Source organism: Drosophila innubila, chromosome X (genome assembly GCF_004354385.1).
Source record: "Drosophila innubila isolate TH190305 chromosome X, UK_Dinn_1.0, whole genome shotgun sequence".
NCBI lineage: Eukaryota > Metazoa > Arthropoda > Insecta > Diptera > Drosophilidae > Drosophila > Drosophila innubila.
In genome coordinates, this window is record NC_047626.1 from 10,060,294 (window position 1) to 10,081,574 (window position 21,281).

Consider the following 21,281-nt stretch of genomic DNA (forward strand, 5'->3'; position numbering starts at 1 on the left):
AAAAATATAAAATACCAAGAAACGGTTTTTTTTTAAAGAATTGTATATTTTGTCAAAAGAATTACCTGACTAACTGTATAAGCTTTATAGGTTTAAATATGCCTCTTTCATAAATTGCACAACACTAAAATACCCATTTTTATGTAGCTCATTTAAAAGGGCACAATTGCTGCGGAGTAAAGAATTTTCAACTAGACAAAGGATCACGAGACGAAAACGGAGACGGAAACAAAGACAGACAGATACGAAATACAGACAATTGGAAATTGTTGTTGCTGCAAGTTTACTTCATTAAACACAAGTATTTAACTAAACATATACATACACATAATATGGTAATCTTGTCGACAGAGATGGAAGGGGAGCCGGGGAAGTGGGGGCGGGGCAAGTTACTATTATTATTATTATTGTTATTATAAATATATATTGTTAAAAATATGATGTGAAACCTGATTTTGAAGGGGAATACTCCTTATGCCACAGCTGTTTGTTATTGTTATTATTATAATTTAGCTGATAATTGAATATACACACACGCACACACACACGCACGCACACTCTCTCATCAAATCTCTCTGTACATTGGCATCATTTGGAATTTAAGTTATAGTGTGCGTGCTACAAGAGTGGGTGGGGCAGGGGCAGGGGCAAGTGAGAAATACAATAAATAATTTGTTCATTTTCATATGTTATGATATGTACACAATTCTGGAGACTGGCAACTCAAGGAGCATTCCCACAGTCAGCTGTCGGCTTCACTTAATTTATACATTATTCAAATTTTGAATATAATTTGCAATATATTATTCATTTACATTTCGACTTAGTTGCTAACTAATTAAATTCTCCTCTTCCTTGCTTGATTAATAATATACAAAATACATGGTAATATGTGTTTTCTTCTTTTTTAATGGCCTGGGCAGGCGACAGGCAATCAATGCCTAACACTAAATAAAACCAAATCTCTAATCGCCATTTAACAAAATTTGCCTCCCGATGCTTGGATATGATTGCTAACGGTCAATTTGGGACTTTCCATTCGATATTTAAATGTTTTGTGCTTAACATTAACTTATAAGCTTACAAATAATTGGTTGAGTGCGTGTGTGTTTGTTTTGGGGTTTTGCTTTCAACTTAAGATTTAAATTATTAATTTCTGCTTACGTTTATATTAATATGTACTATTTATGGTTTTACCGAAAGCCACCAGTCAGCGTTCGATCGGTGGTTAATGCTGAAATTGTCTGTGCTTGTGTTTGTGTTGTGTTTTGTGTATTTGTTGCTGTTGCATTTATGAATATGGGCGTGGCATTGTTGTTGTTGCCGGCATTATTGCTGTTGGCATTGTTGGTAGTAATGTGCATATGTTGTTGCTGCTGCTGCTGCTGATGTTGCTGCTGCTGTTGGTGTTGTTGTTGCTGCTGCTGTTGGTGTTGCTGCTGCTGCTGTTGTTGCTGCTGCTGCTGCTGTTGTTGATGTTGCTGCAGCTGCTGCTGTGTCAGCGTTGTGGCATTTGTTGGCGTGCCACCAAGCTGCAGTATCTGCTGTGCCGTCAACAATTGCGTGGGAATGATAACCTGCTGCTGTTGATTATGTTGCGCCGCCGCCGCCGCTGCTTGCACGGCAGCAACCTGCTGTTGTTGCTGCTGTTGTTGTTGCATCTGCAGACGCAGCAAGTGCAGCTGATTGGCATTGATTGCAATCTGTGAATATCAAGTAGTTTTAATTAGACATTTGTATAAATTATATAATTATAAATGTTAACAAGGCTGCAAACTTGACTAAAGCAGTGAATAAAAAATAATTACATACATTTCATGATTTCAAATTGATTTATATGAATCTTGAGTTAGATTTTTAAAATGATATAGACCACAGTTGAAAGATCCTATACTAATAAATCACATGTCCTAACAAATATTAAGTACAATTAAGAAAATAAATCAAAATTTGAATTAAATTGTATTAGGTTTCAAGCCAAAACGATGGCTTCAGGGATTCTCAAACAAACCATAATCTAACTTCATGTTTAGAGGTTTGGAGCCTTAGTTATTAAACATATCTTACCGGCACATTGGTCAGTTCGCCATTTTGTGTGACAACCTGCTGCAGTAGTTGGATTTGTTGCTGCTGCTGCTGTTGTTGCTGGTGCTGCTGTTGTTGCTGCTGCTGTTGCGCCAGATTCTGTAGCAGCGCCGTCTGCTGCTGCTGTGCTGTGGGTGCCGGCGTCGCTGTCAGTTGGCCATTGGGTCCGGCGGTGAGTATTAACTGTTGTGTCGGCTGCTGGGCAACAATATTGAGACCGAGACTATTCTGTTGCTGCTGTTGCTGTTGCTGATGCAGCTGCTGCACCAACTGATTGGGCTGCTGACCGGGCAACGCTATAAAGTATTGCAGCTGTTGGGCACCAGCGCCCTGTTGTATGATCTGCACCTGCTGCGGTTGATGCTGTTGCGCGGTAAGCTGTTGCAGTTGTTGGCTACTGCTTGCTGCTGCCGCTGCAAACAGATCGGGATTGACCGTGCTAAAGCCAAGCACTTCGGCAGCAGTTGGATCCAGTTTGAGGCCAGTCGCTGCAGCCGTAGCAGGTACATTCACGGAACTCACATTTGTTGCAAAGTTGCCACTGGCAGTATTGCTGCTGACAGCAACAGCAGATACAGCAGATGATGCTGCTGCTGCAGCCGCGGCGGCGGCGTTGGCGTTGGCAGCAGCAGTTGCCGCTGACACATTCGAGCTGGTGGCTGGCTCTTTGGTTTTCTGTGTGGTTGACGGTTTGATCTCCTCGCGCGGCACAATATCAATAAGAAAATCAAATTGATCATAATTGGCAATGGCCTGCGCAATATCCGATCTCTGCAGCGTCCGACGTCGACTCTCCTCGGTGTGCACCCAGGCGCGCATCGTCAGCTCCTGTATGAAATATTCACAGGCCTTGGCGAACAGCAGCGGCGCCTCGCCCGCAATCATCTTAGCATTCTCATCCAACTTCATAATCTTCTTGATACGCGCCAGCGGCAGCACCTGATGCTTGGCATCCACCTGCCCAATCCCAATCACTTCACTCAATATGTTTGGCCAAAAATTGTCAATCGTTGGCGGCGGTTTGCGTACGACCTGAACACGCGCCGCTTTTGTGGGTTTCTCCTTTGGCGTCGTCGTCGTCGTCGCCGTTGTCGTCATGGAGGTAACACTGATGCCCGTATACGGTGAGTTGCTGCTGTTGCTCACGGGCAAACTCGTTTGCATTGGCATTGTTAGCTGCTGTGTTGTGACAATGACGGCATTGGGACGCCTTAGGGCCGGCGCTGTTGATGGCGTTGTTTTTGTGATTGCTGAGCCCAGCTCCATTTTGATCGGTGTCACGGTAATTGTGTTATCAAACATCGTTGTGGCATTGCTGCAATAATCAAAAACACAGCACAACACAATAATACAATACAATACACAACATTGTACACACTGTACCGTCCGTCCTGTGATTTCACACAAGACACTCACCTATTTGGCGCCTTATTTGTGCTGCCATTGTTGGTGGCGTACATGGCCACAGTAGCTCAGGTGTGGCGCGTTTCCAGGCAGCAATTGGTAGGTTTTTTGCACAGGCACAGTCACAAGTATTGTGTTTAAATTGTCTTAAAATATATTTCTCTTAGTAAATTTCGCAAATGCGTAATGCATACACAATGCGCTAGGGATGGCAGCTAGTGCTGTAAAACAATCGATAAGGTCACAATCAGTGCTGCCAACTCTTAAGAGGAAATATAGCTGTTTCTAGTGGGACAGCATTCGAAAAATAGCTGGCATTTTAAAGCAATATAGCTTTTTTAAAATATTCACATTGTACTCAATAATTCAAAAAAAAAATATCCTTTTATTTTGCCTAAAAATCCCTATTGATATCAATATATTAGGTATCTAATGTACCAAGTCTGCCTGAGAACTTCTCGGGAACCTTATAGTTTGCAGCAGCATATATCCTAAACTGGATCCCGACATTTTGGCTTAGCTCAAATTGAAATAGCAAGACGTCAACGCATAGTTTAATATTCATTTGTTAAAATTAGTATGTTTTTTTTGCATGAACGTTTTTTAAACAGTTTAAAAGAAAAATTAATAGCTAATATTACTTATGTTATTTATCGCCATCGAACTTCGAAAATAGCCAGTGCTAGCTATAAAATAGCTAAGTGAGCAACATTAGGAAAATTAGCAGCCCACTATGGTGCTGCCATCTTGATTTTTAAAGTTATCGATACAAGCTATCAGTGTCGATAGCTATACATGTGTCGAGCACATTTGCCAATAAACCAATTGTTGATGTAATTTTAATTCAATTTACAAATCATAAATTAAATGGTAACCAATAGCCAGGAGCGTGAGGCTCTGCCCACAACGTCTGTCGTCACAGGACTGCCACAGAAGCGCTTCTACCGGCAGCGAGCACACTCCAATCCCATAGCGGATCACAGTTTTGATTAGTGAGTATCTTCAGCTCGAATTGTCTTTAAAACTGAATTTAATCAACATTTTATATAGTCCTGCACGGCCTGAGGATGTCAACTGGCGCACACTGTATCCCAGCATTGCTGACAAGCAGCAAGTGGAATTTGCCGACATTGGTTGCGGTTACGGCGGATTTCTGGTCACGTTGGGTGAAATGTTTCCCGAGAAATTCTCCATTGGCATGGAGATACGTGTGAAAGTGTCGGACTATGTGGTTGATCGCATTGCCGCACTCAGACTGAAGTTCAACGAGACGGCCGCCTATCAAAACATTGCCTGTATCCGCACCAATGCCATGAAATATCTACCCAACTATTTCCAAAAGGGGCAGCTCGAGAAAATGTTCTTTCTGTATCCAGATCCACACTTCAAGCGCGCCAAGCACAAGTGGCGCATCATCAATCAGGCCCTGCTTTCCGAGTATGCATATGTTCTCCGTAGTGGTGTGAGTTCGAATTCTGAATATTGTAAGAATTACAACGGCAGTACTTATACAAATAATTATGTTCTAGGGTCTAGTGTATACGATGACGGATGTGGAGGATCTGCACAAGTGGATCGTGTCCCATATGACTCAGCATCCGCTGTATGAACGCCTTACGGATGAGGAAGCTGTAAGTTGAATGGATATTCCATTTGGTATTCGATTTAATTGTGCAATTCCTTATATAGAACGCAGATCCAATCACACCGAAACTATATCAGAGCAGTGAGGAAGGTGCCAAGGTTGTTCGTAATAAGGGTGATCATTTTTTGGCTATATTTCGCCGGATCTAGATCTTGGCGCATATATTTGACAAATATATGTAAACATATTTTTATAACATAAATAATTTAAGACTTATTGATCCATTCTCGTTAAATATTATCATCCATATATGGACTCAAGTGTCCAATGCCCTCGCAGCTGATGAGCGTTTGTCCAAAATTGCCATATTCAAAATTGAACTTGACGCCAGTCATTAACTCGGCCACGTAGATGGCGGTTCTTGTGTGTTTGGTCAAGGCACCGGTTCGAATGCGTGAACAGCCTTTGGCCAGTGCCATGTAGATGATTAGCTGATCCTGCAAATGGGCATCCACACAGATCTCGTTCTTAATGTAGCCGGCCAGTTCCCATGAGGCTTTCGAGCCAATCATATGCCCATCAATATTCTTGTCGCCAATGGTTGCCGAGCCCAACACACAGCCAGAGTTGGTCAGAGCCGTTAGTATGATGCCAGCACCATTATCACGCGCCTCCTCCGGTGTATGCTTGTACACCTGTATGTTGCACACTCGATCCGGCCACAGACGATGAATTTCACGTTCCGCCGAGTGTCGCATATCGGAGGCAACGCAAACGGGCAGACGTCCGGCAAAGAAGGCACATCCTTGCACCGACTGCAACTGGCCAAAGTCTGTCAACTGTGCAGCGTTCAGCGAACGAATTGGGTTAACAGCGAGTCTACAGCGTCCGTTGCCGCGTGGATAGAAGCCATGATGTAAAACCTTCAGTTCAAAGTTGATACCGAAACGCTTTAAGGCCGGCTGCAGCACTTGCTCCATGTATTCCACTTGGGGGGCAAAGGCGACATTTGTGCCGCCAATGACATCGATGCTGGAGCGCATGTTACCGAATACCAGCACCGGCATGACCATCTGATAGATGAGTGTTATGCTGGCCGCGGTGCGTGTGTCCACCGAATACTGGCCATAAGTATGTGATCTCGGTGTGAACTCCAACTCGGTGGAGAGCAGCTTATTGCCAGTGACATTGGCATCCGCAATATCCCGCAACAAATTAACGCCATGCAAATGCTGATGGGACAGACCCGGCTTGGGACGATTGGCCCGTATCTTGACCACACGCACCGGACGATTCAGAATAACGCTCAGGCTAATCGCATTCCGAAGCGCCTGACCGCCACCTTCCAAGTAGGAGCCATCGATTTCCACAGGATAATTCATGTCAAATTGCCTGGAATTCGCACAATTGGCATTTATTGTTAATGATTGTGTGACTACATTACCTGTTTCACAATTTTATTAAATGTTTTATTAATATTCGGAGAGTTTCTGGATTTCAATTTCAAATGTCACTTTGGTATTTATTGTTATCGATTTCGTTCGGAGCTGGGAAAGCCGTTTTTTTAGTACCATTTTTGCAAACTAAGTTGGCAGTCCTGCACACTACCGTTGCAGTGACACAAAAAAAAAACCCCAAAACATTGCGTTTTACTTTTTTGCGTATAAAACTTGCACGCAACTGATTTGTATTAGTATTCGTTTTATAACTGCATAAAACTGCTGGCAATATGTCGAGAGTTTATTTATTGCCAGTTGCAGTCTTCCTCATATTCCAGGTGACATTCCTGGGCACGTAAGTTTGTTACTTCGTCTTGGAAATAATCCGGTTGTTATTGTTTATTTCCCCTTGGTGTATTGATAGGTATATTGTGGCTGTCCTGGAGGGACATGTGGTGCCCACAGTGCCGTATATAAGCGATGCAGCCACATATTCGCCAGAAAGTTGCATTTTCGGTCAACTAATTAACATTGGCAGTGTTCTATGTAAGTTCCTATCGCTCAGTCGGCGAGAACTCGAATCTCAAGTGGAGAATGACTCATATGCTGATAATACTGCGCTTTTTGTGTTGTTTATACCCTTCTTCAGAAATAGGTAACGCGACGTGACAGACCATGTACAGTAAATAAAAGCTTGATCCGAACAAAGAGCTGAGTCTCAGTTTTAGAGATATCTAGATGACAGAACGATCCTTTAGAAACTCTGCTGTTTTTTTTTTTTTTTTTAAGATATCTTAACTATTTGTACAGATTGTGTTTTTAATATTATCTTATACACCCTGACCAAATTTGATTAAAATCAGACTATTATAACTTATAGTTGCCATAGAAATAATCAGTTCCATTTTGACTATATAGTTCTGCAAGGGTATCAAATCTGCGGCGTGCCAAAGATAACCTTTCTGTTAATTATTTTGTATTTCATTAAAATTCTCTATATTTGTAGTGGGAATTACAATTTATGTGCGATATCGGCATGTTCTGCAATTATTCGAACATCATCCGGATCTGGATAGCGCTGTGCTACGTCACAATCGTTTGGCTTTGTGGTTTGGCATGTTATCCTGTCTGGGCATCAGTTTTGTGGGTAACTTTCAGGAAACCAATGTCCGTATTGTTCACTTCATTGGCGCCTTCTGCTGCTTTGGCTGCGGCACATTATACTTCTGGATGCAAGCTCTGATCACGTATATGATATATCCAATGGCCGGCACCAGATTATCAGCTCATTTACGTCTGGGCATGTCCGTCTGCTGCACGATTCTATTCATAATGCTGGCTGTCACTGGAGTCATGTCACATATACTATTCAACGGACAAAATCCACGAAAATGGTTAGTATTCCTTGACTTATGAACTTGACTACTTGATGAGTGTTTAACATTGTGTTCCATTCATAGGTATCCCTCGGATGGTGGCTGGTATTATCATGTAATTAGCACGATTTCGGAATGGATTATTGCCACGATCTTTAGCTTTTTCATTCTCAGCTTTACGCCAGAGTTTAGGGATGTCTCCGTTGATCATCCACAAATCTCGTTGCTCTCAAACACAATGACAGTATAGATGTGATATATATCTTTTATGTCGATATAACCTATTATTTGAACATCCAATATTGGATGACACTTACAATTGCCGTTAACCTTAAAGCGGGCAATCCCAGATGAGCTGCTCCGTCTGCCCAAATCAATCAAATCAAACTTATTGACTAAGGCCCAATATATAGAGTAGAGTAGAGTAGAGAGTGTAGTTCAAATATAACTCAAAAACTGTTCATTATTGTACATAATTGTGGATATATCACGGTAGTTTTGTGCGACAAGCGATCGGATATCATCCATCGAATTTGATTATTTAAACCGTGTTTTAACAGCTGAAATGAAGTTTAAATAAATCTGTTCGTGAGTTGATAGAGAATAAATGACAAAACGAATCCATATGCCTATTTAAAAGAGCAGCTTTTAAACATCCAAAATCAGTTCTTCAAGGTGCTAAACTCACTTTGCTTTTGTGATATGAAAATCTATAATTAGATTCAATTCTTAAGTGGAAAACACAAACTGTTTAACCGAATTTTTAAAACTAATCTTGATAGTTAACAATTCCCTTGCCATTCACACTTGAATTCTCGTACACCCACACAATATAGAATGCTTAGTAGTAGAACTTATAGATTTATAATGTATTTCAGGCATCATCTGTGCAGTTTTACAATTATTGTTTATTAGTTTCTCTTTCATTTATACATTTAAAATTGGAATTTACAATTAAGCGCAATGTTTTGCAATTGAAATAAATTATAAACTGTAAAAAAAAGCAATTCTCGGTACAATCATTATTTTTAATCATCTTCTAGTCAACGTTTCCGATCTCTTGAACGCTCGCTTTCGCGATGCTTGTGAAGGCCGCGATTGCTGCTGCTGCTACCACCGCCTCCGCCTCCTCCTCTTCCTTCGCCACCGCCTCCGCCACCACCGCTGCTGCGATGTGAAGAGTAGCGACTGTGCGACTTGGAATTGGAGCCAGAGTTGCGGTACTTATCGCTATCGCTTATATTGTTGCTGCCCGTGTTGCTGGAGCGTTCCTTTTTTATATAGTAATCCGTGCGTTCTCTCGACGATTTCCTATAATAAATATGCAAGTTATAAACGAGTTAATGTAGATGTCAGATATTGGAATTTATAGGGCATATAATGGGAGACATTGAAAAACCGGCCTTAAGAATGTTAAAAATAAATATAAAAAAATATACTAACTAAACGAAGAAATTTGCAACTATGAAATTGTACAAATAAGGAAATTAAAATATAGCAAAAAAATGATCCAGCTAAAAACATAAGTTTTCGTTAAATCCTTTACTTAGAATCGACTAAAATTATTTTAGAATGTATTTTATTGTATTGAAAGCAATTCGCACAACGACATTAAAAATGTGCCCTAATATTTAAAAGGAATATTAGACCGGAATCGAAAAAATCAAGCCATGTTTTTTCTTTATTAATTATTAATGAACTAACAGTTTTTCTTAATTTTGGTACCCTGAATGTTTGTCTTAGTTGAATTCCGTGGACTTGGCACCCTTTATCCCTATTTGGATTCCTAGAATTGTATGCCTAGTTTTCTTGTCAGGGATTTTAAAATATTCGGGTTTAGAAGGGGGTAGCAGTGAGTGGACTTACCTCTTGCGATGCTTGCTGTGCGGTGAGCTGGACCGCGTGGGGGATCGCGAATAGTGACGCGACTTCTTTTTGTGCTTGGGCAATGAACGTGAACGCGATCTGGAGGAGCGACTGCGATCGCGATCACGATCACGGTCCCGATCACGCTCGCGTTCACGATCACGATCTCTGTCGCGATCACGATGGGATTTCTTGTTGCGATCGCGACTCGGCGAGCGACTGCGCGTGCGTGATCGAGGCGTTCGTGATTGGGTGCGTGTCCGGGAGCGTGAGCGTGAACGTGAATCCTTCTTGGGTGACTTTTCAGTGGGCAGCGGCACGGCACGTTGGATGAATCCACCCCAGGCATTATGCGATCCATTATTGCGATCTACGGTAATGACAGCTGGCGGCGTATTTGCCTCCTTGGTCTTGTTGCGTGCATCGATGTAACGTTTCTTCAGCTCCTCCACGGCTGCCTCAAGTTTCTCAACGACGGGCTTGGCACGTGTATAAAGCTCCATCACCCGATAGCAAATATCCGTAATATTGGCCATCGGTACACGGAATATGCCAAACCACGGCGGACTATGCGGCAGCGGTATATTGAGCTTGCGTGCGCTCAAATAAATGCAGGCACAGGCAATCGCCTCCGGCGTATAGCGCATAAAGACATCCGTGCGCAGGGAATCGTTCATGAAATTCCACGACATTTGCATCAGTTTCTCGTGCTTCTCATACTGCAGCACTTGCAGGTACATCACTATCAGCTTATGTGGATGCTTCACATGCACACAGAAGCCCAGTTCCTTGAGTACGCGTCTCTCCGCCTTAATCACCTGCGTCTTCACATTTGTATAGTACTGATCCAGCACCATGGGTGATATTTCCCTGCAAAAATATACCAAATTTGTACAGACTGAAACAATTCAATTGTATAGTATCAGTGTTATCAGAACAGCCTTTTCCCAGTCAAATCTAGCTTTTTTTTAAAAATGTTTTCAATATATTCTAAATATTATATATATAGCTTTGTTTTTTCACAGTGTATTGATGAATATTTTAGCTTCTTTTATGCTTTTTTGTGGGTTAACCAGAACTTCTTTTCCCCGGTTAAATCAGACTTACTACTTTTAAGTTAATTTGCTGCAAGTTCAATTTAAAAATGAATTCAATTAGTTATAAATTTATCAAATTTGTCCAAAATATGTTTCGACATCAGCTTTGTTTTTTTACAGTGTATTGTTGGATATTTTAGTTTCTTTTATACCTGCTGCATAATAAAAACAGCTTTTTTTGGCTTGGCTTTTCAAAAGTTGGCAACACTGATACGTATGTGTGTGGAGTACTTACTTTTGGGCCCGCACTTGTTTGATATGATGGAAGACGTTGATGACATCGCGTATGCGACGTGGCGCCTCCTCAATTTTGGAGGCAAGACAAACGCAACTCATGGCAACCGTTTCCATATTGTGGCGCACAAAGCTCTTCGAGTAAAAGAAACGCTGGAACAGCACTTGGCCAGTAGCCATGGCCACTTGCGGCAGACGCAATAATATGCCCGCCGTTTGTATCAGCTCACAGCCAAGTATGCGCAAATCCTTTTCCGTTTCATGATCAAGTCCGTCCTGACTCGACGGCGTCACGTCAATTTTCTCTTCCGGTATGAGACTGTTCTCCAGCGTTAGCACAATTTTGTTAAACAGACGCGGATACATTGGCTTGCCATTGTCGGCATTGTTGTCGGTTGCATGGCCATCGTTAGCACCAGCTGCTCCTGCTCCACCACCACCTCCAGCACCAGTACCAGCAGCAACTCCGCTATTTGTATTGTTTGAAATGTTCACGTTGTTTGAATGCACAGAACTCACAGTGAGCACATTGGTTATTGTTTGCAATGCGTTTGCCGTGGACGTCACAGTGGTTTGGATAACGCCAGTCGTGGCGGTGATTATTGTTGTAGCACCACGACTGGCCATTTGGCTTTTACCTTGTATTTTAATTGTAGAAAATTTCTATCAAAGAGTTATGTGTATTATTTTTGTGAATTGTCAGCAGTGTGCACCTAAAAACGTTTACGCGAAATGCCAATTTAAATAATACTAAAAAAAAAAAAAAAGAAAAAGAAAAGCGTCGCATTTATCGAGGTTGTTTTTCGAAAACTATCGAAAGCAGCTTGTCTCTACTGTCACATCACTAAGCACAGCATACAGTTCGAAGTTGATTCGGAACGAACGTGTTCGCGTGGCCGCTGCGCGCTGTAAAAGAGAAAGACTCTTGGTGTAATACTTGGGGACTTGGAAAAAATTATTTGGTACTATCGCGCAGTAAACACAATAGCACAAATAGCGCATGCAGCACTTTTCAACGCCTTTAAACAACGTGTATATATATATTTAACTAAAAATATATAAAACTATAGATCAGGCAAATAGAAAAAAAGTGAAGTTGGAAAAAGCCGAGAGCGCCGCACTGCCAACAGAAATTGTGCAAAATGAGTGGGGATGTGGCTGCTGAAAATGTAAGTAATTTCGAGACGTATTTATTTTTATGTAATTTTCATCTGCTCTTCATGTGCAATATAACGGAAACGTGCAAACGTGTTGATGACATTTGCATGGAAAAATAATATGATTAGTATTCTACTCGCAAGTAGTGCAAGTGTCGGCCGACCTGCGCTTAAATCATGCGTACTCGCATTGCAATAAAGAGTAAAAGACCTTTTGGTAATTTACGAAAATGGCGACAATGCAAGCAAGCAGCGAGCTGTGGTGAAGGCAGTATGAAAACGAGAGACGGCAGCGGCACTGTTGCCAACATAGCTATTTTATAGCTAGTTCTGGCTATTCTCAGAGTTTGTTTGTTTGAAAAATCGAAAAATTGCTATTAGCTGGAAATCTGGCTATTTTTAATATATATTCAGCTAAGTTTTGCTATTAATATTTTTGGTAAAACTGTGCAAAAGTGCCCAAAATAACGAATTTATATGCTTTCCAGCTAGTATCAGTTATTGTTCCCCCCAAACTTGCCAGCACTGGTGAGGAAGACTGCCACCCGGTCCAAGGGTTGCCACCCTGCAGAATTCACCGATCTGGCAATGTGAACCATTTAGGGAACATTGTCAAAATTGGTAACAGAAATTTTTTCACCCAGTTTTGGCAAATTTTGTAATTTTGAAGCTAGAATTTTGTAATTTTTTTTGCCGACTTTTTGATATTAAAAAAAAATTAAATTTGTTATTTCTCTCCCCTTGGGGTGAAGAGCTTCAAACGTTCAATAAAATGCTTTCATTAATTATGTTTATGTATTTTCGAATTTTAAATTTTTATTAAATTATTAATTAATTGCAAAGTTATTGCACTTTGAAAATTGCATTAACTTAATTTTACATGCATCAGTGTGGCCGCATGCGACCAATAACGCGTTCTAATTAATAATACTGATTCAGTATACATCTGGTGTACATAAATACTATACAATATATGTATGTATGAATGTATATATGCTCATAGAATAACAGCCTTGATCTGCTGCTATTGCAGCACCTAAATAAGTTGAAATAATGCTCCATATAAAGTTGGCAACTGTTTAAGTTCCCCTTTTTAATGAATATATGTTAATGGTGTCCACTTCCAATGTCGTCGCCATTATCGTATCTTCTTCTTTCCTTCAAATATTTTCTTATACTCGCAACAGAATACATTTAAATTTGTTAGGGTTGATTTTTCACCACGTGGTGGTGTGTCTATTTCCACTTCCATATACATATACATATGTATGTAAAAATATATATGTATATATGTACTCGAAGGTAGTGTAGTAGGTTTTGTAAATCATCGACAATTGACTTGCAGAGTTGCTACTTAAATGTGTCACACACACTCACAGATACAAACACAAACACATGTAGACAATGCTAGCGATCGCACAGGTAGGCAAGACATTATTTTGATTTATTCATGCACAGCAACACATGCATACATATGTACATACATACATATTTAAGTTAAAGATTATCAGATTATATGTACATGTATTTAAATAGATGTATATATATGTATGGAAGTTGTAAAATGTGTAATTTATAACCTCGTGCATTCCTCTCTCGCGACCATCTCTAATTCCATTGTTAATCGTTTCGTTTCGATTTATATTGAATTTTGCCACTTCAGAATTTACACGTGCAAAATGGCGGCAGCTGCGAAGTGCAATCGAATGGTGTAACCACCAATGGACACCATAACCATCATAGCAGCGGCGGCGGCAGCAGCAGCAGCAGTAAACATAAATCATCCAGCAAGGATAAACATCGTGATAAGGAGCGGGAGCGGGGCGAGCACAAGAGCTCCAGCTCCAGCTCGTCGAGGGAACATAAAAGCAGCAGCAGCAGTAGCAGCAGTCGGTAAGTGTTACTTGTCACTTGCATTCACAGACAATCTCATCACTCACACATCGATTACTCTCTCTCTCTCTCTCTTGCAGCGATAAGGATAAGCATAAAAGCAGCAGCAGCTCATCGAGTGGCAAGGATAAGCATCGGGATAAGGATCGCGATGGCAGCAACTCGCATCGCAGCTCATCGTCGTCGTCGTCAAGTCATCGCGATAAGGACAAGGACAAAGATGGCAAGCACAAGTCTTCATCATCATCATCGTCGAGCCATCACCATCACAAGAGCAGCAGCGGCAGCAGTAGCGGCTCCTCATCCAAGGATAAAGATCGCAAAGATCGTGACAAAGATCGCAGCAGTAGCAGCAGTTCCTCCAGCCGTGACAAGCACAAGTCCTCCTCATCATCGTCGTCGTCGAGCTCACGCCATAAGAGCTCATCGTCATCATCATCGAAAAGCAAACATTCCAGTTCGAGTTCAAGTTCAAAGCACGGCTCATCATCATCATCATCGAAGGATCCCTCCTCCTATGATGGTGTATTCCTTAAGCCGGAGCCAGTCTCACAGCCACAAACGAACGAGCATGATGATCCCCTGCAGCTGCAGCTGCAACTCCAGCATCAACATCAACAGCAGCAGCAACAGCAGCTCCTACTCCAGCAGCAACAGTTTCAGCAGCAACAACTTCTTCTGCAGCAGCAACAGCAACAACAACAACAGTTGCAAACTGATTGCAATGGCTATAAGAATGGCTACGATGAGCATATTGTGGATGTTAAAAAGGAAGAGGAGAGCTTTAACTTGTCACAGGCCAGCTCCTGTGATTACTCCTTGTCACAGTTCAGATCCGATGAGCCTTCGTTTGTGGCCAAACATGAGCCAACATACACAGAGGAGGATAGCGCCTTAAACGATGACGACGACGACGATGATGACAATGATAATGATATTGATAACGATAATGGCGATGATGATGAGGATGTGCCGTTGGCAATTCGAAAGCGCAAACAAGAGCCAGTCGATGTTATGGATGGCGGTGAGGATGATGATGACATTCCGTTGCTTGCGCGCAAAAAGATCAAAAAAGAGTCCAAGGACAAGGATAAGAAGAACAAAAAGAAGCGCATCAAGGAGGAGGAGCTCGATGACGATTATGGCAGCCTTAAACCGCCCAAAAAGAAGAAGGTCAAAAAGGTAAGAATTACAAATAAATTAATAAAAATTGTTATTTTCATTTCAAATGTAAATTACTTTTTATTTATAGGAGAGTGAGATCAAAGCTGAGACAACTTCGCCCACAAAGACTTCTCGAAAGGGCAAAAAGGAGGAGGAGGAGGAAGTGTGGAGATGGTAAATAAATTGTGTATTAAATGCATGTATATTTATATATATATATATGTGTGTGTAAAAAGTGTGCGTGTGAATTGAATGAAGTTTGAATGTCACTGACCTACATTTTTGAAAGTCACATTTGGCAGTGACAAGCTGTCTGCGTTGAGTGTCAAATACTTGTTGGCCATTCACAGCGACACGCGTGCAACAGCTGTTTAATTTTCATGTTGAGGTTATGTCTTGCAACACCTTACAACACTGCTCGCTTTTGCGTAATGTGACTGACAGCAATAGCAATAGTAACAACAACAACAGCAAAAGCAAATGGCAACTGCCCTGTCGCTCTCGCTGATTGTGTTCGTTGCAAAACGTGAACTTCATCTCAAATTTAAATTGCAAGCACAACAATACGCATACGCGACAGTTGCAACTAGAGCAAAAAAGACCAAGACTAACAGAAAACCGCTTCTTTTAAGGTGGGAGGAGGAGAAGCGTGACGATGGCGTCAAGTGGACAACGTTGGAGCATAAAGGTCCCGTGTTTGCACCGCCGTATGAGCGGGTTCCCCGCAACGTACGCTTCTTTTACGATGGCAAACCCTTGGAGCTTACGGAGGGCACCGAGGAGGCGGCCACATTTTATGCCAAGATGTTGAATCACGATTACTGCACCAAGGATGTATTCAATAATAATTTCTTTAAGGATTTCCGCAAGACAATGACCGCCAAGGAGAAGGATATTATTAAAGACTTTCGTAAATGCAATTTCCAAGAAATGCACGAATACTTCCAGGCCGAGTCCGAGAAACGCAAGGCGGCCACCAAAGAGGAGAAGCTGGCCAAAAAGAATGAGAACGAGGCGTTAATTAAGGAATATGGTTTCTGTATGATCGACGGACACAAGGAGAAGATCGGTAATTTCCGTTTGGAGCCGCCAGGTCTGTTTCGTGGTCGCGGCGAGCATCCAAAAATGGGCATGATTAAGTGTCGCATATCCGCCTCCGATGTGTCCATCAATTGTGGCAAGCAATCGAAGGTGCCACCACCACCGCCCGGACAACGCTGGAAGGAGGTGCGTCACGACAATACCGTCACCTGGCTGGCATCCTGGATTGAGAACGTGCAGGGACAGGTCAAGTACATTATGCTGAATCCCTCGTCAAAACTCAAGGGCGAAAAGGATCACATTAAATACGAGACGGCCCGTCGCCTCGACAAGGTCATTGACAAAATACGCGCCACATATCGCGACGAATGGAAGTCCAAGGAGATGCGTGTCCGTCAACGTGCCGTTGCTCTCTATTTCATCGATAAGCTCGCACTGAGAGCGGGCAACGAAAAGGATGAGGATCAGGCGGATACCGTTGGCTGTTGCTCGCTGCGCGTCGAGCATGTCCAGCTGCACAAGGAGCTCAATGGCAAAGAGAATGTGGTTGTATTCGATTTTCCCGGTAAGGATTCCATACGCTATTACAACGAGGTCGAAGTGGAGAAGCGTGTCTTTAAGAATCTAGAATTGTTCATGGAGAACAAGAAGGAGGGCGATGACCTCTTCGATCGCCTTAATACCCAAGTGCTTAACGAGCATCTCAAGGAGCTGATGGATGGTAAGTAATCATCATATCATATCATATGTCATGTCATGTCCTGCAGTAACTAACTTATATCGATCGACAGGACTCACGGCTAAAGTATTTCGTACATATAACGCATCGAAAACGTTGCAAAATCAATTGGATCTGCTAACCGATGACAGCGCAACCGTTGCCGAGAAACTGCTCGCCTATAATCGGGCCAATCGTGCCGTCGCCATTCTCTGTAACCATCAACGTTCGGTGCCCAAGGGACATCAGAAATCAATGGAGAACCTGAAGGAGAAAATACGCGCCAAGCGCGATGCCATCGATGACTGCGAGTCCGAATATCATGTAAGTGCAACATATCGGCAAATATTCTACTCTCTTAAGTCACTTTGCTTCCTTGATAACATTTTCGTTACACATTTAAAAAACACCTTAACCGGTATTGGAACCGTTAACCGAAACTAACTGTTTCATTTTTAGTACCGGAACTACAACCGTAACCGAAATTGATTCTATTTTAAGAACCGAAAATCGGAACGGTTGTGGTAAAGTTGCTAGGTCAAAAAGTTGACAAACTTCCAACTGTCATAACTTGACTCGATTTTCAATCGGAATGCCATTTTGATCATGATTCGGTTTCTTAATTCAAACAGCATTTAAATTTTTTGCATTTAGAATTTTTTATTATTTTTCGACCATCATAGCCATGGTTTCACGTTAATGGTAAGGGTCCCCCCCTTTACAATTTTGAAAATTGAAAATTTTAAATCTCAAGTTTTCACTTTTAATGGACTCCTTATATCGTAATTAGTATAAAACAACACTTTAAACTTTATTCTGAGACCTTTCATTTTCTTGTAAAAAAAGTCATGTCAAACTGGACAAAAACTTCGGTCTCGGTTTGATTTCTTGATTATATGTGTATTTTTTTAGCTTTGGCTCAACTTGTCTGGCTAATTTAAGTTATAAATTAAACTGTTTGTCGATTGATAGAAAATACAAATTCTAATATTAATTCTTGTATCCAAACAGGATCTTAAAAAGCAGGCTAAGCGTGGTTCGGTCAAGGAGAAGGTAAACGCCGATAAGAAGGGCAAACAGCTGGAGCGTTTGAAGGATCAGCTGAAGAAATTGGAACTACAAGAGACTGACAGAGACGAGAATAAGACCATTGCCCTGGGCACATCCAAACTGAATTATCTCGATCCACGCATATCGGTAGCATGGTAAGTATTCACCACTCCCCACTCCCTCTCTGCTTGCCGATTGTAACGAAAGTTTGTATTGCAGGTGTAAAAAGTATGGTGTCCCGATTGAGAAGATCTTTAATAAAACCCAAAGAACCAAATTTCTTTGGGCCATACATATGGCCGATGAAAATTATCGTTTTTAAAGAAACAAAAAGAAGAAGGAAGAAAAAAAAGGAAACTAACACATAGTTACACACACTCATACACACGCACGCACGCAGAGAATGAAAGTTCACAGAGACCAACAAGACACACCCACCACAACAACCAATTGATAACGATAATCAGACAGCAGACAGCACAGATTCAATTGACGGTCAATCGGTGGATGGAACCTTTTTCTCAACAACACACAAAGAGAGAGAGAGAAAGAGAGAAAGTTGATGAAAGTTAATGTTGTTATTGAGAAAAACTCTTCTGTTGACTGAACCATGTTAATCTTAATGATATGAAAGCGCGCGCTCTTCGCTAAAGTTTAACTTGAAAGCAGGCAAGCGCCTTAACAACAGTACTCAATACCCAACAACACACACCCACACTCTACACACACACACATCTACACAATGAATATATACAGCACACACTGAACACACAGACACAACCTTTGTTTTACATATAGAACTTATGTATTTTAAAGAGATCTGTGTGCGTGAGTGTGTGCATGTGAGAATGTGCCGCCGGAGAACATAATTATGTTATTATACCAACGTCTTATAATATCAATATACTTTTTGATAGGTTATTATTAAACTAATTATTAATTATGAGTTTTTTTTTTCCTTTTTGTAAAATTTACTGTATGAAATTTTATGTTTATACTTATAGTTGATCTTCGTTTAGCAAAAAGTTTATACCTACAATTTATAATAAAATTTATAATACATACATATATTAAGTGCTAAGTGAAGAGAAACCTTGTAGCCGACTTTTAGCATAGCATAATTTATTCGATTAGAGCAGCGAAGCAACGTAACTGGCAAACAAGCAAAAACAAAAACAAAACAGAAAACAACTTCAAATGAAGAAGAACAGAATGAAAACACACGTAACAACCGTGAGATAAAAGAATAAAATGATAAACAAATAAATAGGTTTTATATATATTTACTTTGTATATTGTGCACAACATCATGCATACATATACACACACACTGTATGTATAACAAAAATACATATATAATTAATAATTTTAAAAACGGTTTTGTATTTTCTTTAAGTTAAGAAGGCCGCGTGTTTTCATTGAAACGAATTTTATTTAATTTCAATTTTCTTATGTAAACAAAAAACAAAAAAAAAACCCTGTAATATCGGACTAGCCAAAATTTTGTTGATTTCTCTTCCTTTTTTTTGTGTTTAAATACTATAGCAATAAAGAAACACAGACATACCCACACATAGACAGGTTTCAAATTCTGTTTGATTCAATAAAAACACAACCAAAAAAAGAGAAACAATTGTAAAAACAATCAATCAAAAACAAACAGCTAAAAACAGCGCAACAAAGAAAGAATGAAGAAGGCGTTACTTGATAATTTATGATAGATGAAAGAAAATACGAAAAAAAAAACGATAAATACATAAATAGGATTTATATAATATTTACGTGCAATTAAGTGAGCTAAATTACGTTCGAAATCGATAACAACAATAATAAAAAGGAAACTGTAAAAACCAACGCAAAGAGAAACAAAATTCGAACCTTGATAATATTGATAATCATCTTGGTCACACACACACACACGCGATGTATGTATGTAGTTGTATTTGTATTTTAATTATGCGATTTGGAACATTGAAATGTATACAAACAAACATACAGTTTGCATGTATTTATATGTGAATGTGTGCGTGGACACTAATTAATATTATAATTATCAATACTACATTATATGTATGTATGCAGACACTGCGAATACAAAGAAATAATTTACAAATACAATACATACACATATGTATGATGTACATTCATGTATGTGTATGCACATGTAGTCATATAATTATATTAATTCAATTTTGTCTAATTTGAATTTAAATGTGTCGCTTTTAAAAGTAGCAAAATTTGAATTGTCCTGTCGTGTGTGCACACTGGCGCTGGAAAAAAACCCCACACACATACACACACACACACAAACTCAGCCCTGACACACACACTCACATATAAACTTGGCATATTACAATATGATATAAGCAAAGAAAAAAAGAAAGAAAAGAAACACTAAAATGTAAGTTTAATGTAATTGTAATGGAATGATGCAAATATACATACGACAACATATATACATGCATATATATATAAATATATATATATATATATATATTTAAATCTGAACAAGCTGAGTTTTATTCGTCTGTTGAAATAGTGTTGGGCAACGTTTGAGTTATGCACTAGATATATCTTTATCCTTATAAATATTTTTCATAGCTAACATACCTTATATCAGTATGAACTCTGCTTATCAAAAATCAGGAGATTTTGGGTCAAAAACACAAAGTTCTTGATAACTTCAAAACCTACTGAACAATTTAAATGTCCTTATTTTAGTAGATAGGTCTGGTTAAGACGCAATATTTGCCATAGGATTACCTAGGATCGGCAAGGATCTGGGCGAGTTATGGCTAAATTTTTCTATACAAATAAGTCCTTGGTACTCGGTTGTTTAAAGGACTATTGTTTTTCGACATGTATGTATAGTCGCAGGAGGATGTCCTCTATCTGCAGGCCAAAGGATATCCAAATAGTCTTGTAAATTTTGAAATTATCAAGAATTAAAGGAGCCGGTTTCCACACTATAAGTACTTACCATTCTTACTGATGAATCCCTATACCGTATATCCAAGCTTTTAAATTGTCTAGCCTATTTCTAAAAAAAAGAGAAATAGGCTTTTGGCCCCCAAACTGAATCGAGTGAGTCGATCATATAAAATTATCGTGTATAGTATCATAATATATGTTATGTATATATTTCATATTATATCATTTATCATACATAATT

At 40.2% G+C, this 21,281-nt stretch overlaps 6 protein-coding genes across 6 annotated transcripts; 3 read left to right on the forward strand and 3 right to left on the reverse strand.

The window, feature by feature from the left end:
* Positions 1–35: 35 nt before the first annotated feature.
* LOC117794352 (nuclear transcription factor Y subunit gamma) lies at positions 36–3,699 on the reverse strand. Its single transcript, XM_034634992.1, has 3 exons — positions 3,502–3,699; positions 2,068–3,400; positions 36–1,703 (listed from the first exon to the last, which is right to left on the reverse strand). The coding sequence occupies exons 1-3, from the start codon at positions 3,543–3,545 to the stop codon at positions 1,194–1,196; spliced, it is 1,887 nt and encodes a 628-aa protein (XP_034490883.1). The 5' UTR covers positions 3,546–3,699; the 3' UTR covers positions 36–1,193.
* A 568-nt stretch (positions 3,700–4,267) lies between these two features.
* LOC117793458 (tRNA (guanine-N(7)-)-methyltransferase) lies at positions 4,268–5,354 on the forward strand. Its single transcript, XM_034633770.1, has 4 exons — positions 4,268–4,481; positions 4,540–4,951; positions 5,019–5,120; positions 5,179–5,354. Exons 1-4 carry the CDS (start codon positions 4,357–4,359, stop codon positions 5,281–5,283), a joined length of 744 nt encoding a protein of 247 aa, XP_034489661.1. The 5' UTR covers positions 4,268–4,356; the 3' UTR covers positions 5,284–5,354.
* LOC117793457 (RNA 3'-terminal phosphate cyclase) lies at positions 5,256–6,614 on the reverse strand. Its single transcript, XM_034633769.1, has 2 exons — positions 6,519–6,614; positions 5,256–6,466 (listed from the first exon to the last, which is right to left on the reverse strand). Exon 2 carries the CDS (start codon positions 6,454–6,456, stop codon positions 5,365–5,367), a length of 1,092 nt encoding a protein of 363 aa, XP_034489660.1. The 5' UTR covers positions 6,457–6,466; positions 6,519–6,614; the 3' UTR covers positions 5,256–5,364.
* Positions 6,615–6,685: 71 nt separating this feature from the next.
* LOC117793459 (DNA damage-regulated autophagy modulator protein 1) lies at positions 6,686–8,493 on the forward strand. Its single transcript, XM_034633772.1, has 4 exons — positions 6,686–6,868; positions 6,938–7,059; positions 7,520–7,907; positions 7,974–8,493. Exons 1-4 carry the CDS (start codon positions 6,804–6,806, stop codon positions 8,137–8,139), a joined length of 741 nt encoding a protein of 246 aa, XP_034489663.1. The 5' UTR covers positions 6,686–6,803; the 3' UTR covers positions 8,140–8,493.
* Positions 8,494–8,737: 244 nt separating this feature from the next.
* On the reverse strand, positions 8,738–11,815 carry LOC117793456 (cyclin-L1). Its single transcript, XM_034633768.1, has 3 exons — positions 11,088–11,815; positions 9,756–10,625; positions 8,738–9,200 (listed from the first exon to the last, which is right to left on the reverse strand). Exons 1-3 carry the CDS (start codon positions 11,711–11,713, stop codon positions 8,933–8,935), a joined length of 1,764 nt encoding a protein of 587 aa, XP_034489659.1. The 5' UTR covers positions 11,714–11,815; the 3' UTR covers positions 8,738–8,932.
* Positions 11,816–11,942: 127 nt separating this feature from the next.
* Positions 11,943–19,733, forward strand: LOC117793454 (DNA topoisomerase 1). Its single transcript, XM_034633767.1, has 8 exons — positions 11,943–12,255; positions 13,907–14,136; positions 14,217–15,318; positions 15,389–15,474; positions 15,933–17,062; positions 17,133–17,383; positions 18,071–18,264; positions 18,329–19,733. The coding sequence occupies exons 1-8, from the start codon at positions 12,229–12,231 to the stop codon at positions 18,429–18,431; spliced, it is 3,123 nt and encodes a 1,040-aa protein (XP_034489658.1). The 5' UTR covers positions 11,943–12,228; the 3' UTR covers positions 18,432–19,733.
* The last annotated feature ends 1,548 nt before the right edge of the window (positions 19,734–21,281 follow it).